At 49.2% G+C, this 20,437-nt stretch overlaps 1 protein-coding gene across 2 annotated transcripts in view; it reads left to right on the top strand.

The window, feature by feature from the left end:
- Positions 1 to 4,227: 4,227 nt before the first annotated feature.
- LOC122543873 (syntaxin-5-like) overlaps positions 4,228 to 20,437 on the top strand; it is a 26,794-nt gene continuing 10,584 nt past the window's right edge. For both annotated transcript variants that reach the window (XM_043682728.1, XM_043682730.1), the window contains exons 1-8: positions 4,228 to 4,476; positions 4,895 to 4,965; positions 6,669 to 6,724; positions 11,240 to 11,310; positions 12,563 to 12,679; positions 13,244 to 13,300; positions 16,161 to 16,245; positions 19,022 to 19,122. In XM_043682728.1, the coding sequence (XP_043538663.1) occupies positions 4,270 to 4,476; positions 4,895 to 4,965; positions 6,669 to 6,724; positions 11,240 to 11,310; positions 12,563 to 12,679; positions 13,244 to 13,300; positions 16,161 to 16,245; positions 19,022 to 19,122 (765 nt within the window). In that variant the 5' untranslated portion in view covers positions 4,228 to 4,269. The remainder of the gene's footprint in view (positions 4,477 to 4,894; positions 4,966 to 6,668; positions 6,725 to 11,239; positions 11,311 to 12,562; positions 12,680 to 13,243; positions 13,301 to 16,160; positions 16,246 to 19,021; positions 19,123 to 20,437) is intronic.

Genomic DNA, 20,437 nt, shown 5'->3' with positions numbered 1-20,437 from the left:
GTACTGTTCAGTGTAGATGTGACTCCAGACCCACGACGTTACATTCCTCTGAAACGGCCTGAGCAAGCCACTCGGTTCAGAGGTATGTAGGGATGGGCAGCAAATACTACCCTTGTCAGCATTGCCCATAACCCAGTCGAGAATGCTGTTTGAGTCGTGCCCATTATTGCGCCATGTTGTATTCTCTCTCGCTGTAAACCGTATTAATATGATTCCTTCTGCAAATGTAAAAAACATGCTTCCCCCTTGAATCTGTGGTGCGACCCCAGCCCCGCTCCTTCATTTCTCACCCTCCACCCGCCAAGGAATGCTTGCTTCACAGCCTGTTGTCTGCCTCGTCCACCTGCTCACTGGCCATTGTCCAACCGATCTCCTGATTCCACGTACAGTGACCCTGCTCCTGCCTTAAACCTCATTCTGATTTAAATAACAGAGGCATGCCAGGGTGAGTCAGGAGTTCAGGCAGTAGTGGGGGCGGGTGGAGCTCACTCTGTCGTCACAGACTTTGCTGGAATGGGGATTTCCATGACAGAATGCTCAGACTGGTAAAAGAAAGTGAAACCAGGACATGATGCAATCTGATGGGTGGTGGGGAATAATCTGAGATGTGAGGAACGATTGGAAAAGCTGGAGTTCTTTTTCCTTAGAGCAGTGAACGTCGAAAGGGGACCTGACAGAGGTGTGTGAGATTATGAGGAGATTAGTTAGAAAGGCACTGTTTCCATTATTAAACGAGTTATAGCCAGGGTATGTCCATTTGAGGTAAGTAGTGATGGATGACAAAGAAATTGGTTAGGGTCTGGAACTCACTATCTGAAAGTGGTTGAGTCAGAAACTCTCAAAATCTAAGCAGTGTTTTGGTATTACTTGAGCTGAAAATGTATTGCTGGAAAAGCGCAGCAGGTCAGGCAGCATCCAGGGAACAGGAGAATCGACGTTTCGGGCATAAGCCCTTCTTCAGGAAGGCCCGAAACGTCGATTCTCCTGCTCCCTGGATGCTGCCTGACCTGCTGCGCTTTTCCAGCAACACATTTTCAGCTCTGATCTCCAGCATCTGCAGTCCTCACTTTCTCCTTTGGTATTACTTGCTTTGTCATAGACTCCAGGGCTACAGGAGAAAGTGAGGACTTTTCTTTTTGCTGGAGGTTGGTGGGGTGGAAGGTGAGGACCAAGGTGGGGGTTCTGTCCTTAGTGTGATCGTGTCGTCCCGTTTCCCCCTCAGTCGAAGCAAAATGCTCAGAGACACAGTTATAGTTTTACCTCCTTCACCTTTATTCCGGGCCCTGTCGGGGGAGAAAACGATTGCCCATGTACACAGGGACATGAGTTCACAGCCTTCTCTCAAACAGCAGTTTCTCAATGAATTATATAATCATTTTACAGGGAGGAACATCCAGATAAGGCAACATACATGTTGATTGGGTGACCATTACAATTAGCGAGTGTCAATGGTAGAGATTAAGCCATCTGCTGTTACACAATGAATAACTGACTTCACATAATGAATACTTTTCATCTTGTTAACTGACATAGCATACTGAACGCTACCTCATCTTGTTAAATGGCTCTACATAATGACTGCTTTTCCACCGTGTTAACCCATGACCCTTCCCTCCAGCTGTTAACTTACTGTTAACTGTAAGTTCTTGCCCGATCTGAGTCATGCTCAGCTAAGCCTCTTGTTTCACAAAACTCTTTCCCCCACCCGCTCATACCCTACACACATTCTCAATCAGATGCCACAGAGAATGCTGGAGAAACTCAGCATCTGTGGAGAGAGGAACAGAGCCAAGGTGTCAGGTTCAGTACCATTCCCCTTCCGAACTGAAGTTCATTTGAGTTCACTGAACTCGCGGTAGCGTGAAGGTAGAACTCTTTGGCTATGGTGGGTGTCACCACACCCAGCCTGGCTCCTATCCACCGACTTCCCCAAGGAGGTCGTCAGGTGGTGGGTGAGCCCAGAATCTAACCTAACCCTAACCTCATTACAAGGCACAAGTCTCCCTTTATATCCAGCAAGTCCTATTCCCCTGCTCTATCCCCATAGTCCCTCAGAGCAATTTAGTTCCAGCACCATCCAGTTCCCTTTTGAAGTCATTCATTGTCTCTGCTTCCACCACCCTCGCCCGCAGCGGGTTCCAGGTCCCTATCATCGCCGTGATGATTAGATGTTCTTCCTTGCAGTTTCACCCCCTGCCCTCCAAGCTAATTGAAGCCTTCAATCTCACTGTACCATCAGCCAATGGGACCAGCATCTCTTTCCTGACCTTCTCCAAACCTATCACCATGGAAGCCCCCTTGAGCAAATCTCCCCGTCCAACCCCTTTTTCCCAATGAGAACAACCTCAGCTTCTCCAACCCAACCTTCTGACTAAAACCCCTCCAACCTGGGGCCATTATGATCCATCTGCCTCTGCACCCTGTTGAGGGTGCTCACCACCTTCCTGAAGTACAGGGGACTAGAACTGGGGGGGAAGATGAGAATTTCTATTTTGCACACAGAGGTGTGGTCTGCCTTAAAGGGAAGTGGAGACAGATTTGGTAGGAATCGGTGCTAGGATGGTCAGCCTCTGTGGAACATAGAGAATGAGTGGGGAATAACTGGATAGCTTTGTAAGAACCAGCCCCAGCAGGACCTCAACGACTCCCTGCTCACGTAAGATTGGACGATACAGACTGCAATTGCATGTATATGGGTTTAGAGCTTCCAGCAATCAAACCAGTATAGAAGCGAGAGCTTGAGGGCTCTTATGATGCAGTGGGGTAACGTCCCTACCTCTGAGTCAGGAGTCTCAACTTCGAGTCCCACCTATTCCAGAAGTGTGTAATAACATCTCTGAACAGGTCGATGAGAAAATATATAGTCATAGAGTCATCGAGGCATACAGCACGGAAACAGACCCTTTGGTCCATGCCGACCAGATATCCCAAACCAATCTAGTCCCACCTGCCAGCAACCGGCCCATATCCCTCCAAACCCTTCCTATTCATATACCCATCCAAATGCCTCTTAAATGTTGCAATTGAACCAGCCTCCACCACATCCTCTGGTAGCTCATTCCATACACACACCACCCTCTGTGTCACAAAGTTGCCCCTTAGGTCTCTTTTATATCTTTCCCCTTTCACCTAAGCCTATGCCCTCTGGTTCTGGACCTCCCCCACCCCAGGGAAAAGACCTTGCCTATTTACCCTATCCATGCCCCTCATGATTTTATAAACCTCTATAAGGTCTCAGCCTCCGACGCTCCAGGGAAAACAGTCCCAGCCTGTTCAGCCTCTCCCTATAGCTCAAACCCTCCAACCCTGGCAACATCCTTGTAAATCTTTTCTGAACCCTTTCAAGTTTCACAATATCTTTCCAATACAAGGGAGACCAGAATTGCACGCAATATTCCAACAGTGGCCTAACCAATGTCCTGTACAGCTGCAACATGACCTCCCAACTCCTGTACTCAATACACTGACCAATAAAGGAAAGCATACCAAACGCTGCCTTCACTATCCTATCTACCTGCGACTGCATTTTCTTATTTGGGCTGAATAGTTTTTTGTTCACCTGAACTTAACTTTGAGGTCCTTAACAACTGATAACGCGCGAGTTAAAATATTTCTGTTAATTGGGGGTGGTGGGGAGTGATTCCTTGCCGTGTATTCGGGGAGATAAGCCAGCCCTGCATTTCCTCCAGTATTGCTGAGGGTTAAGTGCTGCAAGCTCACCGAGTTCATGTGTAAATGCTGGTCTGAGCTGTAGATGTGTAGCTGTCGTAATGATGTCTCTCTCTCTCGCTCTCTCTCTTTCTCTCTATCTATCAATCAGTGTCATTGTTTGCTGAAGAGCTGACATCTAAGAGTATTAGTATTGGAAGACATGGCCTGGTCCTGACCCATAAGTGGCTCCCATGTCCAACAATGTTTGAATTTAAACATTCTCAGCCTTGGTTTTCAATACTGCCATAGATTTGTCCCTCATGAACACTAAGCTTCTTCAGCGCTACTGTGCTTTGAAATGTCTTCCATTCTGCCACCTTGACCATCCGTGATTTCCATTGGTGCCCAGCTTCTGAAGCTTTAGAACTACCTCCCTGCTTCCTTTAAAAAGGTCCTGAAAGCTTAAACCTCTTTAACTGAGCCTTTGGTCTCCTGTTATACCACTCTACGAAGTGCTGGGGGTGGATGGTCTCACCATCTTAGAGGCGCTGTATAAATGCAGGTTATTGTTGTACACTCTGACTCTGGTTTGTTTCCAGGCAGGGGTTATGAGTCTCAATGAATACGCGACGACGCCACGGTCCCTCCAGTACTGAGCAGGGAGTCTACCTCGGGCCAACACAGACGCAAGTCCTCACTTCCAAATCCCTCCCTTCGGTCCCGGTTGCTTCTGGCCCAGTGCCCCCGTTTCAGGAAGAGATCATGTCGTGCCGCGACCGCACGCAGGAGTTTGTTGCTGCTTGCAAGTCCATGCAGAGCAGGCAGGTGAGTGTACATAGCCCCCTGTGGAAACAGATGGAGTGACAGAGAATCTCTGCAGCCGTTGGGGCTGCTCTGTGCTTATCTTAGTAGCAAATGTTTTATCCCATGCATGTGCTCACTTCCTCTCCCGTCAAGCTGTTTCTGTCCTCCCCGCGTGGTCTTCCTCTCCCATCAATAAAACAGACGGTTGCATTATTAACTTGTTGTTTATGGGATCTTTCTGTGCACAACTGAGCTGCCATACTGTCCACATTCCATCACTGACGTACTATATGGAGAGGGGGGGGGGGAAAATAAAGCGTTTTGTCGGCTCTGGAGGGACTTAAGCCTGTCTGGGGTTGTCAAAGGTGCCGTACGAGTGCACACCTTAATCTTTATGCACGCCATTTGCTTCACCCGTGTCTGATCTTTGTCTTTGCAGAATGGGCTGCAGGTTAACAAACCTCTCCTGAATGCTGTGCGCCAGCGGAGTGAGTTCACCACCATGGCAAAGTGAGTGCACACTGGCGAACAAACCAGGCACGTGGGTGGCCTGCGCCACTTCCACTTGGCTTGACGATTTATTCTTGTCACGCGGACCTGGGTACAGTGAAAAGCTGCTGTTTTTGCATGCAGCGCGGACGGCTCATACCATACAAAGTGCATTAGGATTATAGAACAGAGTGAGGATTGTAAAGGTACGGCTACAGAGGAGGTGCACCAAGATGAATTAAAACTAAAGAGGTCCGTTCGGAAGTCTAATAACGGCAGGGAGGAAGCTGTTCTTGAACCTGTTGGTACGTGTGTTGAAGCTTTTGTATCTCCTGCGTGACAGGAGAGGTTATGAGCCCCGGGGTGGGGGGATTCTTCGGTGATGTTGGCTGCCTTCCCGAAGCAGTACAAAAATATAGATGGAGTCAGTGGATGGAAGGTTGATTTGCGTGATGCACTGGGCTGCGGTTGCAACTCTCTGTAGTTTCTTACAGCCCTGGACAGAGCAGTCGCCGTACCAACCCGTGATGCTTCCAGATAGAATGCTTTCTAAGGTGCATCTAGGAGTTTTTACAGATCTGCCAAATTTCCATAGCCCCCTGAGGAAGTGCTTCACAGGGAGGTCTGCTTTGGTGCAGTGGAGAACAAGAACCATGGCTAAATCCCTCCGTTCCAAGCTGCGTGCGTTGGTGGCTGAGATCAGCCAGCACAGCACTGATTGGCAATTAGAGCGGAGATTTTCTTATCTGTCTGGATTGTTGTAGGGCTGGCGAGGATGTGAAGAGCACCTTTGCTGAATTGCCTCCATTTCAACCATGAGCTGATAAAGGTTCTGGTTACCTTGGCAATGGCTCGTGGTGCTCCGTGTCTTGCCTGTCCATTGACGGTGTTGCGATTCAGAAAAGGCGGTCAGCTTTGTTCTGGGGGCCTGGGACATTGGTGGGGTTTGAGCAACACATGCTCCCTGTTTACTGGCTTGCTGTTGACTGATGTGAGGGACACCTGTGATGACTGTGGCAGAGCCACCACATGAGACAGGTCTCTAGCATGCTGCGAAAGAGGATTCGGCCAAGTCAGGAGCATGTGTGCCCCCTTTGGGCTATATTGGCTGTACTCTGTATCTAACCCCGTGCTGTCCCTGTCCTGGGGAGTGTTTGATGGGGACAGTGTAGAGGGAGCTTTACTCTGTATCTAACCCCGTGCTGTCCCTGTCCTGGGGGTATTTGATGGGGGGACAGTGTAGAGGGAGCTTTACTCTGTATCTAACCCCGTGCTGTCCCTGTCTGACAGTGTTGAGAAGGCTCTACTTTCTGTTCACTTTCAGTTTGAAAGTGAAGCTCCCTTTACTCTTTTAGTCTAAAAGCATAGAGGGAGCGACACTCTCTCTCCAACCCTGTGCCATCCCTATCCTGGAGTGTTTGATAGACACAGTGATTTTCAGTTTAAAAGTCTAAAGGAAGCTTTCCTCAGATTCGGAACTGTATCCTATGATTTCCCATCATTAGCGAGCACCGCCTTGCTGAGAAACATTTAACGTTAATGGAGACCCTTTCTGTGCTTGCCTTGGCCGGTAACGAGTGAGCCCTTGGCCGGTAGCGAGTGAGCCCATGGCCAAGTGCAAAAAAGCAACTTGCGAAGATTAGTGCTCAGTATGACAACTGCAGATTTCACGGCCTTGCGTCGAGTGGAAAGAATGTGATAACCACGGTCTCTTTTTGTTGCAGACGGATCGGTAAAGATTTGAGTAACACATTCTCCAAGCTGGAAAAGCTGACCATATGTGAGTAACCGAACCATTTGAGAAATACAGCCCTGTTGTGTGTCCTTATGGAATTCTCCATCCAGCAGGCAAAACGAGAGGTCCATTGGGGGTTCAGGGCAATTGCATTAGGATGGCGTGATGCGTTAGTGCCCTGAACGGTTGTGCCAGGCTTCAGGTGCTTGAGTCAGCTGGCTTCGCGGTGCGGTACTGCTGACACTGCCACGCTGGCCTCATGGTGGTCCTGGTGCTTTCCTGGGCTGGCCTGTTCTCTCCATGAGCTCCAGTAGGCCAGCCTCTTCCTCGCATGGCCCTGTCCCACCTGTCAGCAGAAGGGGCCTGTACATGTCTGCGGAGCGCAGTGCTCGTGGCGTGCGCGGGACCTGGACTGAAAGGAGAAATGTTAAACTGACCATAGCGTCCGCAGAGTGATGGCCAAAAAAACCTGCTGAAGGCACTATGAAGTTTTCCTTGGAGTGCGCAGCATTGATACTACTGACTGGGACAAGCTATCGTTCAGACAACCCCGTCCTGTCAAGCTGCATCAAAGCTTTGCAGGCGCCTTAGTGATGTGACGGAGCAGCGGCTGAGAGAGAAAAGGTCACACACCCCACTCTCCAGATCCCTCTGCCTCAGGGGATGTTCTCCCCCCCCACCCTCAAGGGTGACGTAGTGGTAATGCCCTTGAACCAGTAAACCTGGTTCCAGAGACTCCTGGCTCAGGAGACCTGGCTTCGGATCCCACCATGACTGATCAGGAATGTAAAGTTAGCCTAACGATGACCCGTTGTCAATTGTCATAAAAGCCCCAACAGGTTCACTAAATGTCCAAAGGTATCCAGGTTAGGGTGGATTTGGCCATGCTAAATTGTCCCTTAGTGCCCAGGGATATACAGGCCAGGTGGATTAGCCATGGGAAATGCAGGGTCACAGCGAGAGGGTGGGGGGATCTCGGTGGCATGCTTTTCGGAGGGTCAGTGTGGACTCGATGTGCTGAATGGCCTGCTTCCACCCTGGAGGGATTCTCTGATCTCAATATGGCAAAAACCAAGAGTCCTCCAACTGCAGTTTCAAGGGCCAGTGCAAGAGACAAGGGCAACAGATCCATGGGAACACCAGCCCAGCAACTTCCCCTCCAAGCCGCACATCATCCTGACTTGGAAACATATTGGCCGTTCCTTCAGTGTGCTCCAGTTTCCTCCCACAGTCCAAAGGTGTACAGGTTCGGTGGATTGGTTGTGCTAAATTGTTCATAATGTCCAGGCGTGTGTCAGTCAGGTGGGTTAGCCCTGGGAAATGCTAGGTAGAGGAGGTTGGGTCGGTGTAGACTCGGTAGGCCAGGTGACCTGCTTCCACACTGGACGGATTCTGAAATGTTCCTTATGGAAGGAAATCTGGCATTCTTTCTTGATTTGGCCAACATGTGACTCCAGACCCAGAGCGATTGGCCTCTGTGTAATTAGGAATGGGCAATACATTCTGACCCTGCCAGCGATACTCTCATCCCATGCACAAATCTTTTTAAAATGCCCATAGGTCTGCGGGTGAAGAATCGGCCCATTCAGTGACGTTCACACCCATAACGGCAGTGAGCAGACGTGCCCTCGAATCGAGGGAGTGCAGGCCACAGGCTGGCCTTGAGCCCTCACTCCACAGTGGGTGTTGTGTGTGCCTCAGATCACAGCAAGGCCACGTTCCCTTGGGAGGAATCGTGTGAGAGTGCTCTGAATCCTTGCACTGTGCGCTGCACTGATTGAGGGGCTTGACACACATCAGCTGATGCTGCTGAAATCACCCCGTCTGTGGGGAGTGCGGACACTTAAGATGTGCGCAGACCCGCTCGCTCTCACCTATCTACATAGGGCTGTTGAGCTGGAGTCTGATTCTGATGCACTCTCAAGTCACTTATATTTACGGTCCACATCCCTGGTCCCTGGCTTCATATTTCAGTACACAGTCCACCTGGAGAAACCCAGCAGCACTGTTACTCTTGCAGCCAAGCACTAGATGGCGCCCGCGTTCCAAGGTGCAAAAAACTTGTATTAAGCAGAGGGAATTTAAACCGAGAAACTGACTTTGGGGGTGTGATGTGGGAGAGGGTGGGGAGTGTGTGGTGCGCGAGAGAGTGAGAGATGTACAGCATGGAAGCAGACCCTTCGGTCCAACTCGTTCATGTTGACCTGATATCCTAAATAAATCTAGTCTGATTTGCCAGCATTTGGCCCGTATCCCTCTAAACCCTTTCTATTCATGTCCCCATCCAGATGCCTTTTAAATGTTGCCATTGTACCAGCCTCCACCACCTCCCCTGACAGCTCATTCCATGCACGTACCACCCTCTACGTGAAAAAGTTGCATGTTAGGTCCTGTCAAGTCTTTCCCCTCTCACCCTAAACCTATGCCCTTGAGTGTTGGACTCCCCCCAACCTGGGGAAAAGACCTTGTCTATTTATGCTATCCGTGTCCCTCATGATTTTATAAACCTCTATAAGGTGACCCCTCAGCCTCTGAGACTAAGGGAAAACAGCCCCACCCTGTTCAGCCTCTCCCTATACCTTTAAACTTGCCTGCCCTGGCAACATCCCTGTAAATCTTTTCTGCACTCTTTCAAGTTTCACAACATCCTTCCTGTAGCAGGGAGACCAGAATTACATGCAATATTCCAAAAGTGGCCTCACCAATGTCCTGTACAGCCAAAACATGACCTCCCAGCTAATATACTCAATACACTGGACAATATAGGAAAGCATACCAAACACCACCTTCGCTATCCTGTCTACCTGTGACTCCACTATCAAGGGGCTATGAACCTGCTCTCCAAGGTCTCTGTTAAGCAACGCTTCCCAGGACCTTACCATTAAGTGTATAAGTGCTACCCTGGTTTGCCTTTCCAAAATGTAGCACCTCACATTCATCTAAATTAAACTCCATCTGCCACTCCTCGGCCCATTGGCCTCATTTGACCTTGCTGATGTTTCCAAACCTGGATCCTGAAGAAGGGTTACACCCGAAACATCAATTTCTCCACCTCCTGATGCTGCCTGGCTTGCTGTGTTCTTCCAGCCTCCTGCTTGACTACCTTGGATTCCAGCATCTGCAGGGTTTTTTTTGTATCTAACTAGTCTGTGGCCAGGAGTAAGCATGATAATTAATTGCAACCGGGCACAGATGAAAGGACAGACAAGGGGCCGGCCATTTAGCCCAGTGATGTATGAGCAAACGTGTATAAATCTGTGAAGGTGGCAGGAGACGAAGAGAGACCTTTAATAAAGTGTGTGTATTCTCAGGCTGTGTAGGTCAAGGCACTGAATTATAATAAATAAGGAGGTTATGCTGAAGGTCAGGCCCAGCTGGAGCATCGCATCTAGTTTTGTATTATGGACCCAGATCTTTGGTCTGTTTGTAAACCTTCTAAACTTCTGCCTTAGATTCCAGTCTGCAACTCACTGCAGGGTATCTGTTATTCTCGATATAAACTACCCTGAACCCCTCAGTTAGATTCCATCTGTAACTCACTCCCAGGTATCTGTTATTCTCGATATAAACTACCCTGAACCCCTCAGTTAGATTCCATCTGTAACTCACTCCCAGGTATCTGTTATTCTCGATATAAACTAGCCTGAACCCCTCAGTTAGATTCCAGTCTGTAACTCACTCCCGGGTATCTGTTATTCTCTATATAAACCACCCTGAACCCCTTCGTTAGATTCCATCTGTTACTCACTCCCAGGTATCTGTTATTCTATATATAAACCACCCTGAACCCCTCAGTTAGATTCCATCTGTTACTCACTCCCAGGTATCTGTCATTCTATATATTAACCACACTGAACCTCTCAGTTAGATTCCAGCCTGTAACTCACTCCCAGGTGTTATATTCTATTTACAAACCACCCTGAACCCCCTCAGTTAGATTCCAGTCTTTAACTCACTCCCAGGTATCTGTTATTCTCTATATAAACCACCCTGAACCCCTCAGTTAGATTCCAGTCTGTAACTCACTCCCAGGTATCTGTTATTCTATATATAAACCACCCCGAACCCCTTCGTTAGATTCCATCTGTTACTCCCAGGTATCTGTTATTCTATATATAAACCACACTGAACCTCTCAGTTAGATTCCAGCCTGTAACTCACTCCCAGGTGTTATATTCTATTTACAAACCACCCTGAACCCCCTCAGTTAGATTCCAGTCTGTAACTCTCTCCTGGGTACTTGTTATTCTATATATAAACCACCCCGAACCCCTTAGTTAGATTCCAGTCTGTAACTCATTCCCAGGTGTTGTATTTTATATGTAAACACCCCAAGCCCCTCAGTTAGATTCCAGCCTTTAACTCTCTCCTGGGTGTCTGTTATTCTATATATAAACCACCCCGAGCCACTCGATTAGGTTCCAGTGTGTAACTCTCTCCCAAGAGTCTGTTAGTCTACGCACAAACCACCTGAGGCCCTCGGTTAGGTTTGATTTGATTTGATGTTGTGTTTTCGTTGCCTTTCCCTTGTACTGACACTGACTCCTGGTTCTGTGACAGTGGCAAAGCGGAAATCCTTGTTCGATGACAAAGCTGTCGAAATTGAGGAGTTGACGTACATCATCAAACAGGTTTGCCGCTGCTTTTTTTTTTAAAACTGCACAATTCTCCCCTGAAGATAGTCGAGACCTGCATTTCTATTGAACCTTGCACAGCTCCAGGAGCGTAATACCTGGCTGTGACTGTGGGCTGGTTAAGGACATTGAGGTGGCGATGGATATTTAAGGGACCGAGCTCTCAGCAAAGATTATGCAAGTGCAGCATAAGCTTTAAAAAGGGGTTAATATCACAGAGAACCTCACAGTGGAAGGCACGAGACTTGGTGAAATTAAAAGAAATGCAGGTTGTTCTGCTATAATGGGCGTTTCGTTAACAGGAATTTGCTATAACAATTGATAAATTTGGGGCTGCTGTTTGTAAAGCACAAATTTTTAAAGTATTTATTGGCTGGAATGCGATTACATCATCGAGGCTTTAAGCGCTGTTCCAAAAGTACAAATTTTCTCTAACACGGGGTTGTACAAGAATGAATCCATCGCTGGTTTTTGATTCTCCGTCTCACGGTGGCTCAGTGGTTAGCACTGCTGCCTCAGAACGCCAGGGACCCAGATTCGATCCCACCTTCGGGCGACTGTCTGGGTGGCGTTTCGCACGTTCTTCCTGGTGCTCCGGTTTCCTCCCACAGTCCAAAGGTGTGCAGGTTAGGGTGGATTGGCCATGGGGGCAATTGCTCATGTTGTCCAGGGACGTGCAGGCTAGGTTGGTTAGCTGGAGGGAATGCAGGATTACGGGGATAGGGGGCGTCTAGGTGAGATGCTCTTCAGAGGGTTAGTGTGAACCTGATGGGCTGAGTGGCCTGCTTCCACACTGGAGGGGATTCTATGACACACTTGGGGGAACAGTATCCACAAGACTGCTGATGAGACACCTTTTCTCTCTGACTGATTACTACCTGAGGGCAAGTTGGCAGCATCAGTAAAAACCGATGTAAGCTTAAAGGTGCTCAGCGATCAGAAGAGACAGGTTAAAGTTCATCAGGAAAGGGAAGGAGAGGGATGAGAATCTTACTGTCTGATCTGGAACGTGCTGTCTGAAAGGGAGCAGGAACAGCTTCAATAGGAGCTTTCAAGTTGAGAATGAGAATGTTTGAAAGGGCAGCATTTGCAGGTCCGGGATAATGAGGAGGCAGGAGTGTGGCAAATTGGATAGCTTTCTCACAATGGGCCGAGTTCTGTGACTCCAGATGCGGCCTTATGCTATGCTGTACAATTCTGTGTTTTAGTCAACGGTTTTTGTTCACATCATTTATTTCTGACCTGTTAGGATATAAACAGCCTGAACAAGCAGATCGCACAACTACAAGACTTTGTGAGAACCAAGGAGAGCCAAAATGGCCGACACTTACAGACGCATTCCAACACCATTGTGGTCTCCCTGCAGGTAATGCCACTGTCATGCTGGCTCCTTATCCCGGAGCCAGGATCCGGGGAACAAAACGGTTTTCTTGGTGTGTCCGTGCAGCTCATTCACGAGCCTGTCCACCTGCTGTGGGACGTGACGTGGGCATTGCTGGGAAGGCTGCCTCCCGCTGCCTGGGGACCTAACTTCAGAAATTGTCCCTACGCCTCTCTTTCCCCCCCCCCCCACCGCCTTCCTGCTCCTCCTGCCTCGCCTCTCCCTGCCTCCCCCCTACCAATGTGCAAAGTCAACCTCCTTAGCCAAACTTTCAGTCACCGAATATGTCCTGAAGCGGTAGTTGTCAGATTATGTTTGGTCCCATATTTCAGACCAAGATAGTCAGTGCAACGGGGCTGCAGTACACACAGGGATCACCGTTAATTGCCGATGACCTTGCTGGACTGGGAAGACAGTGCGTCACCTGAGTCACAGCAAGTCATCTGTGAACTCGCTTGCCCCTCGAGTGAGCCTTTGTTTCTGATACCGAGTCTCTCTTTCCTCCCCCCTCTTTTTATTTTGGTGACATGTTGTCTTTTCCCTTCACAGTCCCGGCTGGCCTCCATGTCGAATGATTTTAAGTCGGTTCTCGAAGTGAGGACAGAGGTAACACCAGCTCGAACGTTGAAAAGCTTGACCTCACAGTAAGAGTTGCGAACTGAGCGGGGGGGGGGTCGTGCTGTCGCAGGCTGTGTCCCTGTTGCAAAGCCCACACTTGGCGTGGCTGCTTTCGCACGTGGCTGGAGGGAGTCAGAGACTGAATTGCGGCAAAGTTGTAACAGGAGGTGGCATTTTCGACCCCCTTTCCCACTGTTCTACTAGATCCAAGTTGGACCTGCTCCACGACGCCATCTCCTACTTTGCCCTTTGCTTATCAAAAGAAATCTGGACTCCAGGGTTTAAGTGATGGCAAGAGTTTATATAAATCAGGCTGGCCTGTTTTCTCCAGAATTTAGAAGGTTAAAGGGTGATCAAGGTATTAACGGGAAAAGATAGCATTTGAAAATAAATAATTTCCATTGGTTGGCAATTCTAGAACTAAGAGCAGAGCCTGAGAATTAGGGCCAGACTGTTCAGGAGAAATGTCAGGGATCACCAGGACACCCAAAGGGAACTTTCTTTGACAAACAGCACTGGATGCTGGGTCAGTTGTTAATTTTAAATCCAAGGTAGATACATTTTTGTTAAGTAAAGGCATGGAAGGATATGGGCCAAAGGCAGGTATATGAATCAACCCTGATATTATCAAATGGTGGAACAGGCTTGAGGGGCTGAATGGCCTACATCCTGTTGCTGTAACTTCCTGTAACACAAAAATCTATCTCTCTCCATCTTAAAAAAAAATATTCAAAGATTCTGCCCCCATCATCTTTTTGGGGAAGGGGGTTTCAAAGACTCCTGACTGTCTGTGAGAAGACATGTCTCGTCACCTCTGTCTTAAAGGGTGACTCCTTATTTTTAAAGGATGATCAGTTGGTTGAGACTCCAGAGGACAGGTGGCACTAGCAGCACAGCCTCTTGAGAGTCAGTGCTTTCCCAGGGCCATGGTGGAAAATTTGTCAACTAGACTATTTGGTGTTAATGGTCTGAGAGTCACATTGATCCTGGTTGTGATTCAGAATCACTTCGCCCAACTCTGACCCAGTGTGATCAACAGGTAATTGCACTAACCGAAGCAGAGGGACATCGGTGCGCTCCAAAATGGATCTTAATGCATTATCTCTCACCCCTATCTGTGAATTACTGAGGCCCTTCCTTCCTGTGCTAAGTCCTGCCAGCCACCAGCTCATCCCATTAGCAGATCCCACTGATAGGGAAGCGAAAGGTTGGATCATCAGAGCAGGAAACCGGGGCTGTTGAAGTAAATACCAGAGAGGATTAAGGACACTTTGCACTGCATCCTGTGTCACACCTCTTATGACAGCCCAACCCAGCCGTTAGGTCCTGGCAGTAACCCAGGATGTCCATTTCTGTGAATCAAAGTCAGCATGTATCAGAGCCTCATTGGTCAGAGCACTGAGTATACGGAATTGGGACGTTATGTTCGCGTTGTACAGGATGTTGAAGGAAAATCGACTTTTCGGGCAAAAAGCCCTTCATCGGGTTCCCGAAACGTCGATTTTTCCTGCTCCTCGAACGCTGCCTGACCTGCTGTGCTTTTCCAGCACTGCTCTAACCTAGGCCCTGATTTCCAGCATCTGCAGTCCTCACTTTTTGCCTAGGATGTTGATGAAACCTGTTCTGGAAAAGTTTGTGCCGTTGTGGTCACCCCATTATCGGAAGGATATTATTAAAGTGGAAAGGGGCTCAGAAAGGATTTACCAGGTGGTGTCAGGAATGCAGAGTTTGAGATATAAAAATAGACTGGGACTTTCATCACTGGAGCATAGAAGGTTGAGGTCTATAAAATCATGAGGGGTGTGGATAAGGGTCTTTTCCCTCGGGTAGGGGAGTTCAAAACTAGGTGTATTTGTAAGGTGAGAGAAGAAAGATTTAAAAAGGGCCTGAGAGTGGTCCATGTGTGGAATGAACTGCCACTGAATGTGGTGGATGCAGGTACAGTTAGATTGTTTAAAAGACGTTAGGATAAGTTCATGCATAGGGATAAGACATGGGCCAAGTGCAGACAGCTGGGGCAAGTCTAGTTTGGAGCATGGTGTGGACTGGTTGGACCTGTCAGTCAGTTTCCGCTCTGTTTCTGTTGACTGTCTGTTTCTGGCTGTATGACTCTGACTCTACAGCTGAAAGACCCATCCTAGGGCAACGGAGGTGGTGTATTAGCAAGAAGCAAACACAGACAATGTCAGAGGAGCTCAGCAGACCTAGCAGCAACTGGGTCAGCTCTGAAGGAAAGTCCTGCCCAGATTCAAACTGGTGTTTCTCTCTCTGCAGATGCAGCCAGACCTGCTGAGTTTCTCCAGCATTCTCTGTGTTTGATGAAGATTTCCAGCAACTGCAGGATTTCACTGTCCTATTAGTGAGTACAGACATAGTCGACGTAAAGAGGATCCTGGGATATTGCCAGTTTCGGTGGCACTTAGTCACCAGGGTAGCACCAACAAGTCTCGGAGGACTGCTATGAAGAGTCTCCTCCCTGAGGCCAAGCCAGTCTCCCGGCCTCCCTCGAAGTTTCTTCCTTGTGATAATGTAAAGCTGCTGCGTGCCTGACGTGAAATATTAAAGGATAGAGTCCACTGCCGGCTTCATTTTAATCTCAATCTGAGGGACTCCGAGACCTCCGAGCTTGCATCCCAGGATTTTCCCAGTTAGGTCTGACCCCCTTTTTTTAGGCACGCTATTGTTTTTTATTTGGTGTCTTATTGTGAGCTTCCCAAGAGAGAGGTGGAGACACCACTGGTGTCCCTAGGAGGCAGCAGCTGCACACGCTTCAGATTGAACTGTACCTGAGTGAACTTGGGCTGTTTTTAATGTCTTGTCATTCATACATCCTCTCCCTAACTGGCAGAATCTCAAAATGCAGAAAAACAGAAGAGAGCAGTTCTCACATGCCACAGTTTCAAGCCTCCCGCCATCAGCTGCGAATGGTTATGGTAAGCATTGTCCCAATGACAGGAATCCGCTAATTGTTACAGCAATTACTGACACAGTTACAGGACGGTGTGTCCCTCACTGACCCTGATACAGGACGGTGCGGTGTTACACTGTCACTCTAACTGACCCTGATACAGGACAGTGTGTGTTACACTGTGTCCCTGACTGACCCTGATACAGGACGGTGTGTGTTACACTGTCTCTCTGACTGACCCTGATACAGGACAGTGTGTGTTACACTGTGTCCCTGACTGACCCTGATACAGGACGGTGTGTGTCACCCTGTGTCCCTGACTGACCCTGATACAGGATGGTGCGGTGTTACCCTGTGTCACTGATACAGGACGGTGTGTGTTACACTCTGTCTCTCACTGACCCTGATACAGGACGGTGTGTGTTACCCTGTGTCCCTGACTGACCCTGATACAGGACGGTGTGTGTTACACTGTCCCTCACTGACCCTGATACAGGACGGTGTGTGTTACCCTGTGTCCCTGACTGACCCTGATACAGGACGGTGTGTGTTACACTGTCCCTGACTGACCCTGATACAGGACGGTGTGTGTTACCCTGTGTCCCTGACGACCCTGATACAGGACGGTGCGCTGTTACCCTGTGTCCCTGACTGACCCTGATACAGGACGGTGTGTGTTACCCTGTGTCTCTCACTGACCCTGATACAGGACGGTGTGTGTTACCCTGTGTCCCTGACTAACCCTGATACAGGACGGTGTGTGTTACCCTGTGTCCCTGACTGACCCTGATACAGGACGGTGTGTGTTACACTGTCCCTGACTGACCCTGATACAGGACGGTGCGGTGTTACCCTGTGTCCCTGACTGTCCCTGATGCAGGACGGTGTATGTTACACTGTGTCCCTGACTGACCCTGATACAAGGCGGTGTGTGTTACACTGTCCCTGACTGACCCTGATACAGGACGGTGTGTGTTACACTGTGTCTCTGACTGACCCTGATACAGGACGGTGTGTGTTACACTGTGTCTCTGACTGATCCTGATGCAGGACGGTGCGCTGTTACCCTGTGTCCCTGACTGACCCTGATACAGGACGGTGTGTGTTACCCTGTGTCTCTCACTGACCCTGATACAGGACGGTGTGTGTTACACTGTGCCCCTCACTGACCCTGATACAGGACGGTGTGTCCCTGACTGACCCTGATACAGGACGGTGTGTGTTACCCTGTGTCCCTGACTGACCCTGATACAGGACGGTGTGTGTTACACTCTGTCCCTGACTGTCCCTGATGCAGACGGTGTGTGTTACACTGTCTCTCTGACTGACCCTGATACAGGACGGTGTGTGTTACACTCTGTCCCTGACTGTCCCTGATGCAGGACGGTGTGTGTTACACTGTGTCCCTGATACAGGACGGTGTGTGTTACACTGTCTCTCTGACTGATCCTGATACAGGACGGTGTGTGTTACACTGTGTCCCTGACTGACCCTGATACAGGACGGTGTGTGTTACACTGTGTCTCTGACTGTCCCTGATACAGGACGGTGTGTGTTACTGTGTCCCTGACTGACCCTGATACAGGACGGTGTGTGTTACCCTGTGTCCCTGACTGACCCTGATACAGGACGGTGTGTGTTACCCTGTGTCCCTGACTGTCCCTGATGCAGGACGGTGTGTGTTACACTGTGTCCCTGACTAACCCTGATACAGGACGGTGTGTGTTACACTGTGTCTCTCACTGACCCTGATACAGGACGGTGTGTGTTACACTGTGTCCCTCACTGACCCTGATACAGGACGGTGTGTTATACCCTGTGTCCCTGACTGTCCCTGATGCAGGACGGTGTGTGTTAGACTGTGTCCCTGACTGACCCTGATACAGAATGGTGTGTGTTACCCTGTGTCCCTGACTGACCCTGATACAGGACGGTGTGGTTTTGCACTCTGTCTCTCACTGCCTTGGATGCAAAATCAACATTTTCAAGGTTTTAACAAGTGAAAGATTAATTTTAGTTGAACGATTTGTTATTTAAGAAATATAGGGTTTTGTTCAGAATCTTCAAGAAAATTAGTGACAGATCTGTCAGGAAATGGTGATGTCCGGAAGCACATCTGCATACATAGGGACTTTCCAAGAAGCAGAGGATGATATTTAGTTGTTAGATGTAATCTGCTAATAATAGACTGTCATTAGCTATAATCTCCCTGAATGCCAGGACCAGCCTGAGAATCGGAATGGCCTTCTCCTACTCCGCTAAATTAGGAATATTCTGTCTGTGTGCACGGTCATGGAACTGGGCACGTGCTCCCAGGTAAAGCCAGTGAAAGTAATCTGAGTGTGACAGGTCTGAGCTCGATCAAGTGGGGTCAAGATGGAGGGTAACCATGATTCCAGCTGCTTGTTTCATTATGTTCCTAAAATCCTGCCAGTATTTCCCCCGCCCAACGTCCTGAACAGGTTCCCATTATTCTGATTTTCACCTGGTTTTGCTTTCTGCTCACCCCCACCGACCCCTGCGGAATTAAGTTTTGTCTCCATCGACCCTGTTGAACTCTTTAATCATCTTAAACATTTTAATCCAATCACCTCCATAATCTCCCCAGCCCGCAAAGAACAGACCAATCTGTGCAACCTGTCCTCGTAATTTAACTGTTTCAGGCCCAGTGTCGTTCTGGTGAAACTCCCCTTGCGTGCCCTCCCTCCTGTCATGTGGCCAGGTCTCCACCCAACCCCTAGCCTTCACAACCCCACTGCCTTAATGCTAGCGTCTCAACTCCTGCATGTCTCCCTCCGCAGGTGGGTCAGTGTTGCTGCAAGACGATGCACGCAGATCAGGGGACATTGCCATTGACATGGACACCAAGACCAGCCAGCAGCTTCAGCTCATCGACGACCAGGTAAGGGAGGCAACATAGCTCAGTCCGAATCCCCCCGTCCCGACCCACTGCCAGTCTCTCGGCCCCTTACCCCTCCTCTCGGCTCCCCCTGCCCACTTGCCCCTTCTCTGTTCTCTCCCCCCCCCCCCCCCCCCTCGTCTCGTCATACCAGTGCGGGTACCTTGCAGTCAGTGTCCACATCACAGTTTGTGCTGGATAATTGTCTTCTGAAACGAGTTTTGAGAAGATCTGTAGCTCAGGTTGAGGTCCTGGATGTCAGTTTACTCGCTGAGCTGGAAGGTTCGTTTTCAGACATTTCGTCACCATACTAGGTAACATCTTCAGTGGGCCTCACTGAAGATGTTACCTAGTATGGTGACGAAACATCTGAAAACGAACCTTCCAGCTCAGCGAGCAAACTAACATCCTGTCTTCTGAAGGTCAGTCACGGGATGCGGGTGTCACTGGTTACGTCCTGCATTTATTACCCATCCCTAATTAGCCATAGACTCATACAGCACGAAAACAGTCCCTTCAGTCCAGCCAGCCTGTGCCAACCATAATCCCAAACTAAACTAGACCCCCTGCCTCCTCCTGGCCCATATCCCTCCAAATCCTTTCCTATTCATGTCCTTATCCAAATGTCTCTCAAATATTGTAACCGTACCCGCGTCCATCACTTCCTCAGGAAGGTCATTCCACACGCGAACGACCCTCTATGGAAAAAAAAATTGCATCGTGTTTTTTTTAAAATCTCTCTCCTTGCCCTCTGATCTTGAAATCCCCCATCCCAGGGAGAAGACAACTACCATTAACTCTATCTGTACCCCTCATTATTTTATAAATATCTATCAGGTCATCTCTCGACCTCCTACGTTCCAGTGAGAAACCTTCTTGCAGAGCGCTTTAGGGAACATCTCTGGGACACCCGCACCAATCGACCCCACCGCCCCGTGGCCCAACATTTCAACTCCCCCCTCCTACTCTGCCGAGTACATGGAGGTCCTGGGCCTCCTTCACCGCCGCTCCCTCACCATCCGACGCCTGGAGGAAGAACGCCTCATCTTCCGCCTCAGAACACTTCAACCCCAGGGCATTGATGTAGACTTCACCAGTTTCCTCATTTCCCCTTCCCCTACCTTACCTCAATTCCAACCTTCCAGCTCAGCACCGCCCTCATGACCTGTCCCACCTGTCAGTCTTCCTTCCCATCTATCAGCTCCACCCTCCTCTCCGACCTATCACCTTTGCCCCCACCTCCAATCACCTATTGCACTCAGCTCCCTTCTCCCCAGCCCCCCCCCCCCCCCCCCTCTTTCTTCCCCCCCCCCGCCCC

Source organism: Chiloscyllium plagiosum, chromosome 45 (genome assembly GCF_004010195.1).
Source record: "Chiloscyllium plagiosum isolate BGI_BamShark_2017 chromosome 45, ASM401019v2, whole genome shotgun sequence".
Lineage (NCBI taxonomy): Eukaryota > Metazoa > Chordata > Chondrichthyes > Orectolobiformes > Hemiscylliidae > Chiloscyllium > Chiloscyllium plagiosum.
Note: the sequence above shows the minus strand (reverse complement) of the source record. Positions and strands in the feature narration are given on the sequence as shown.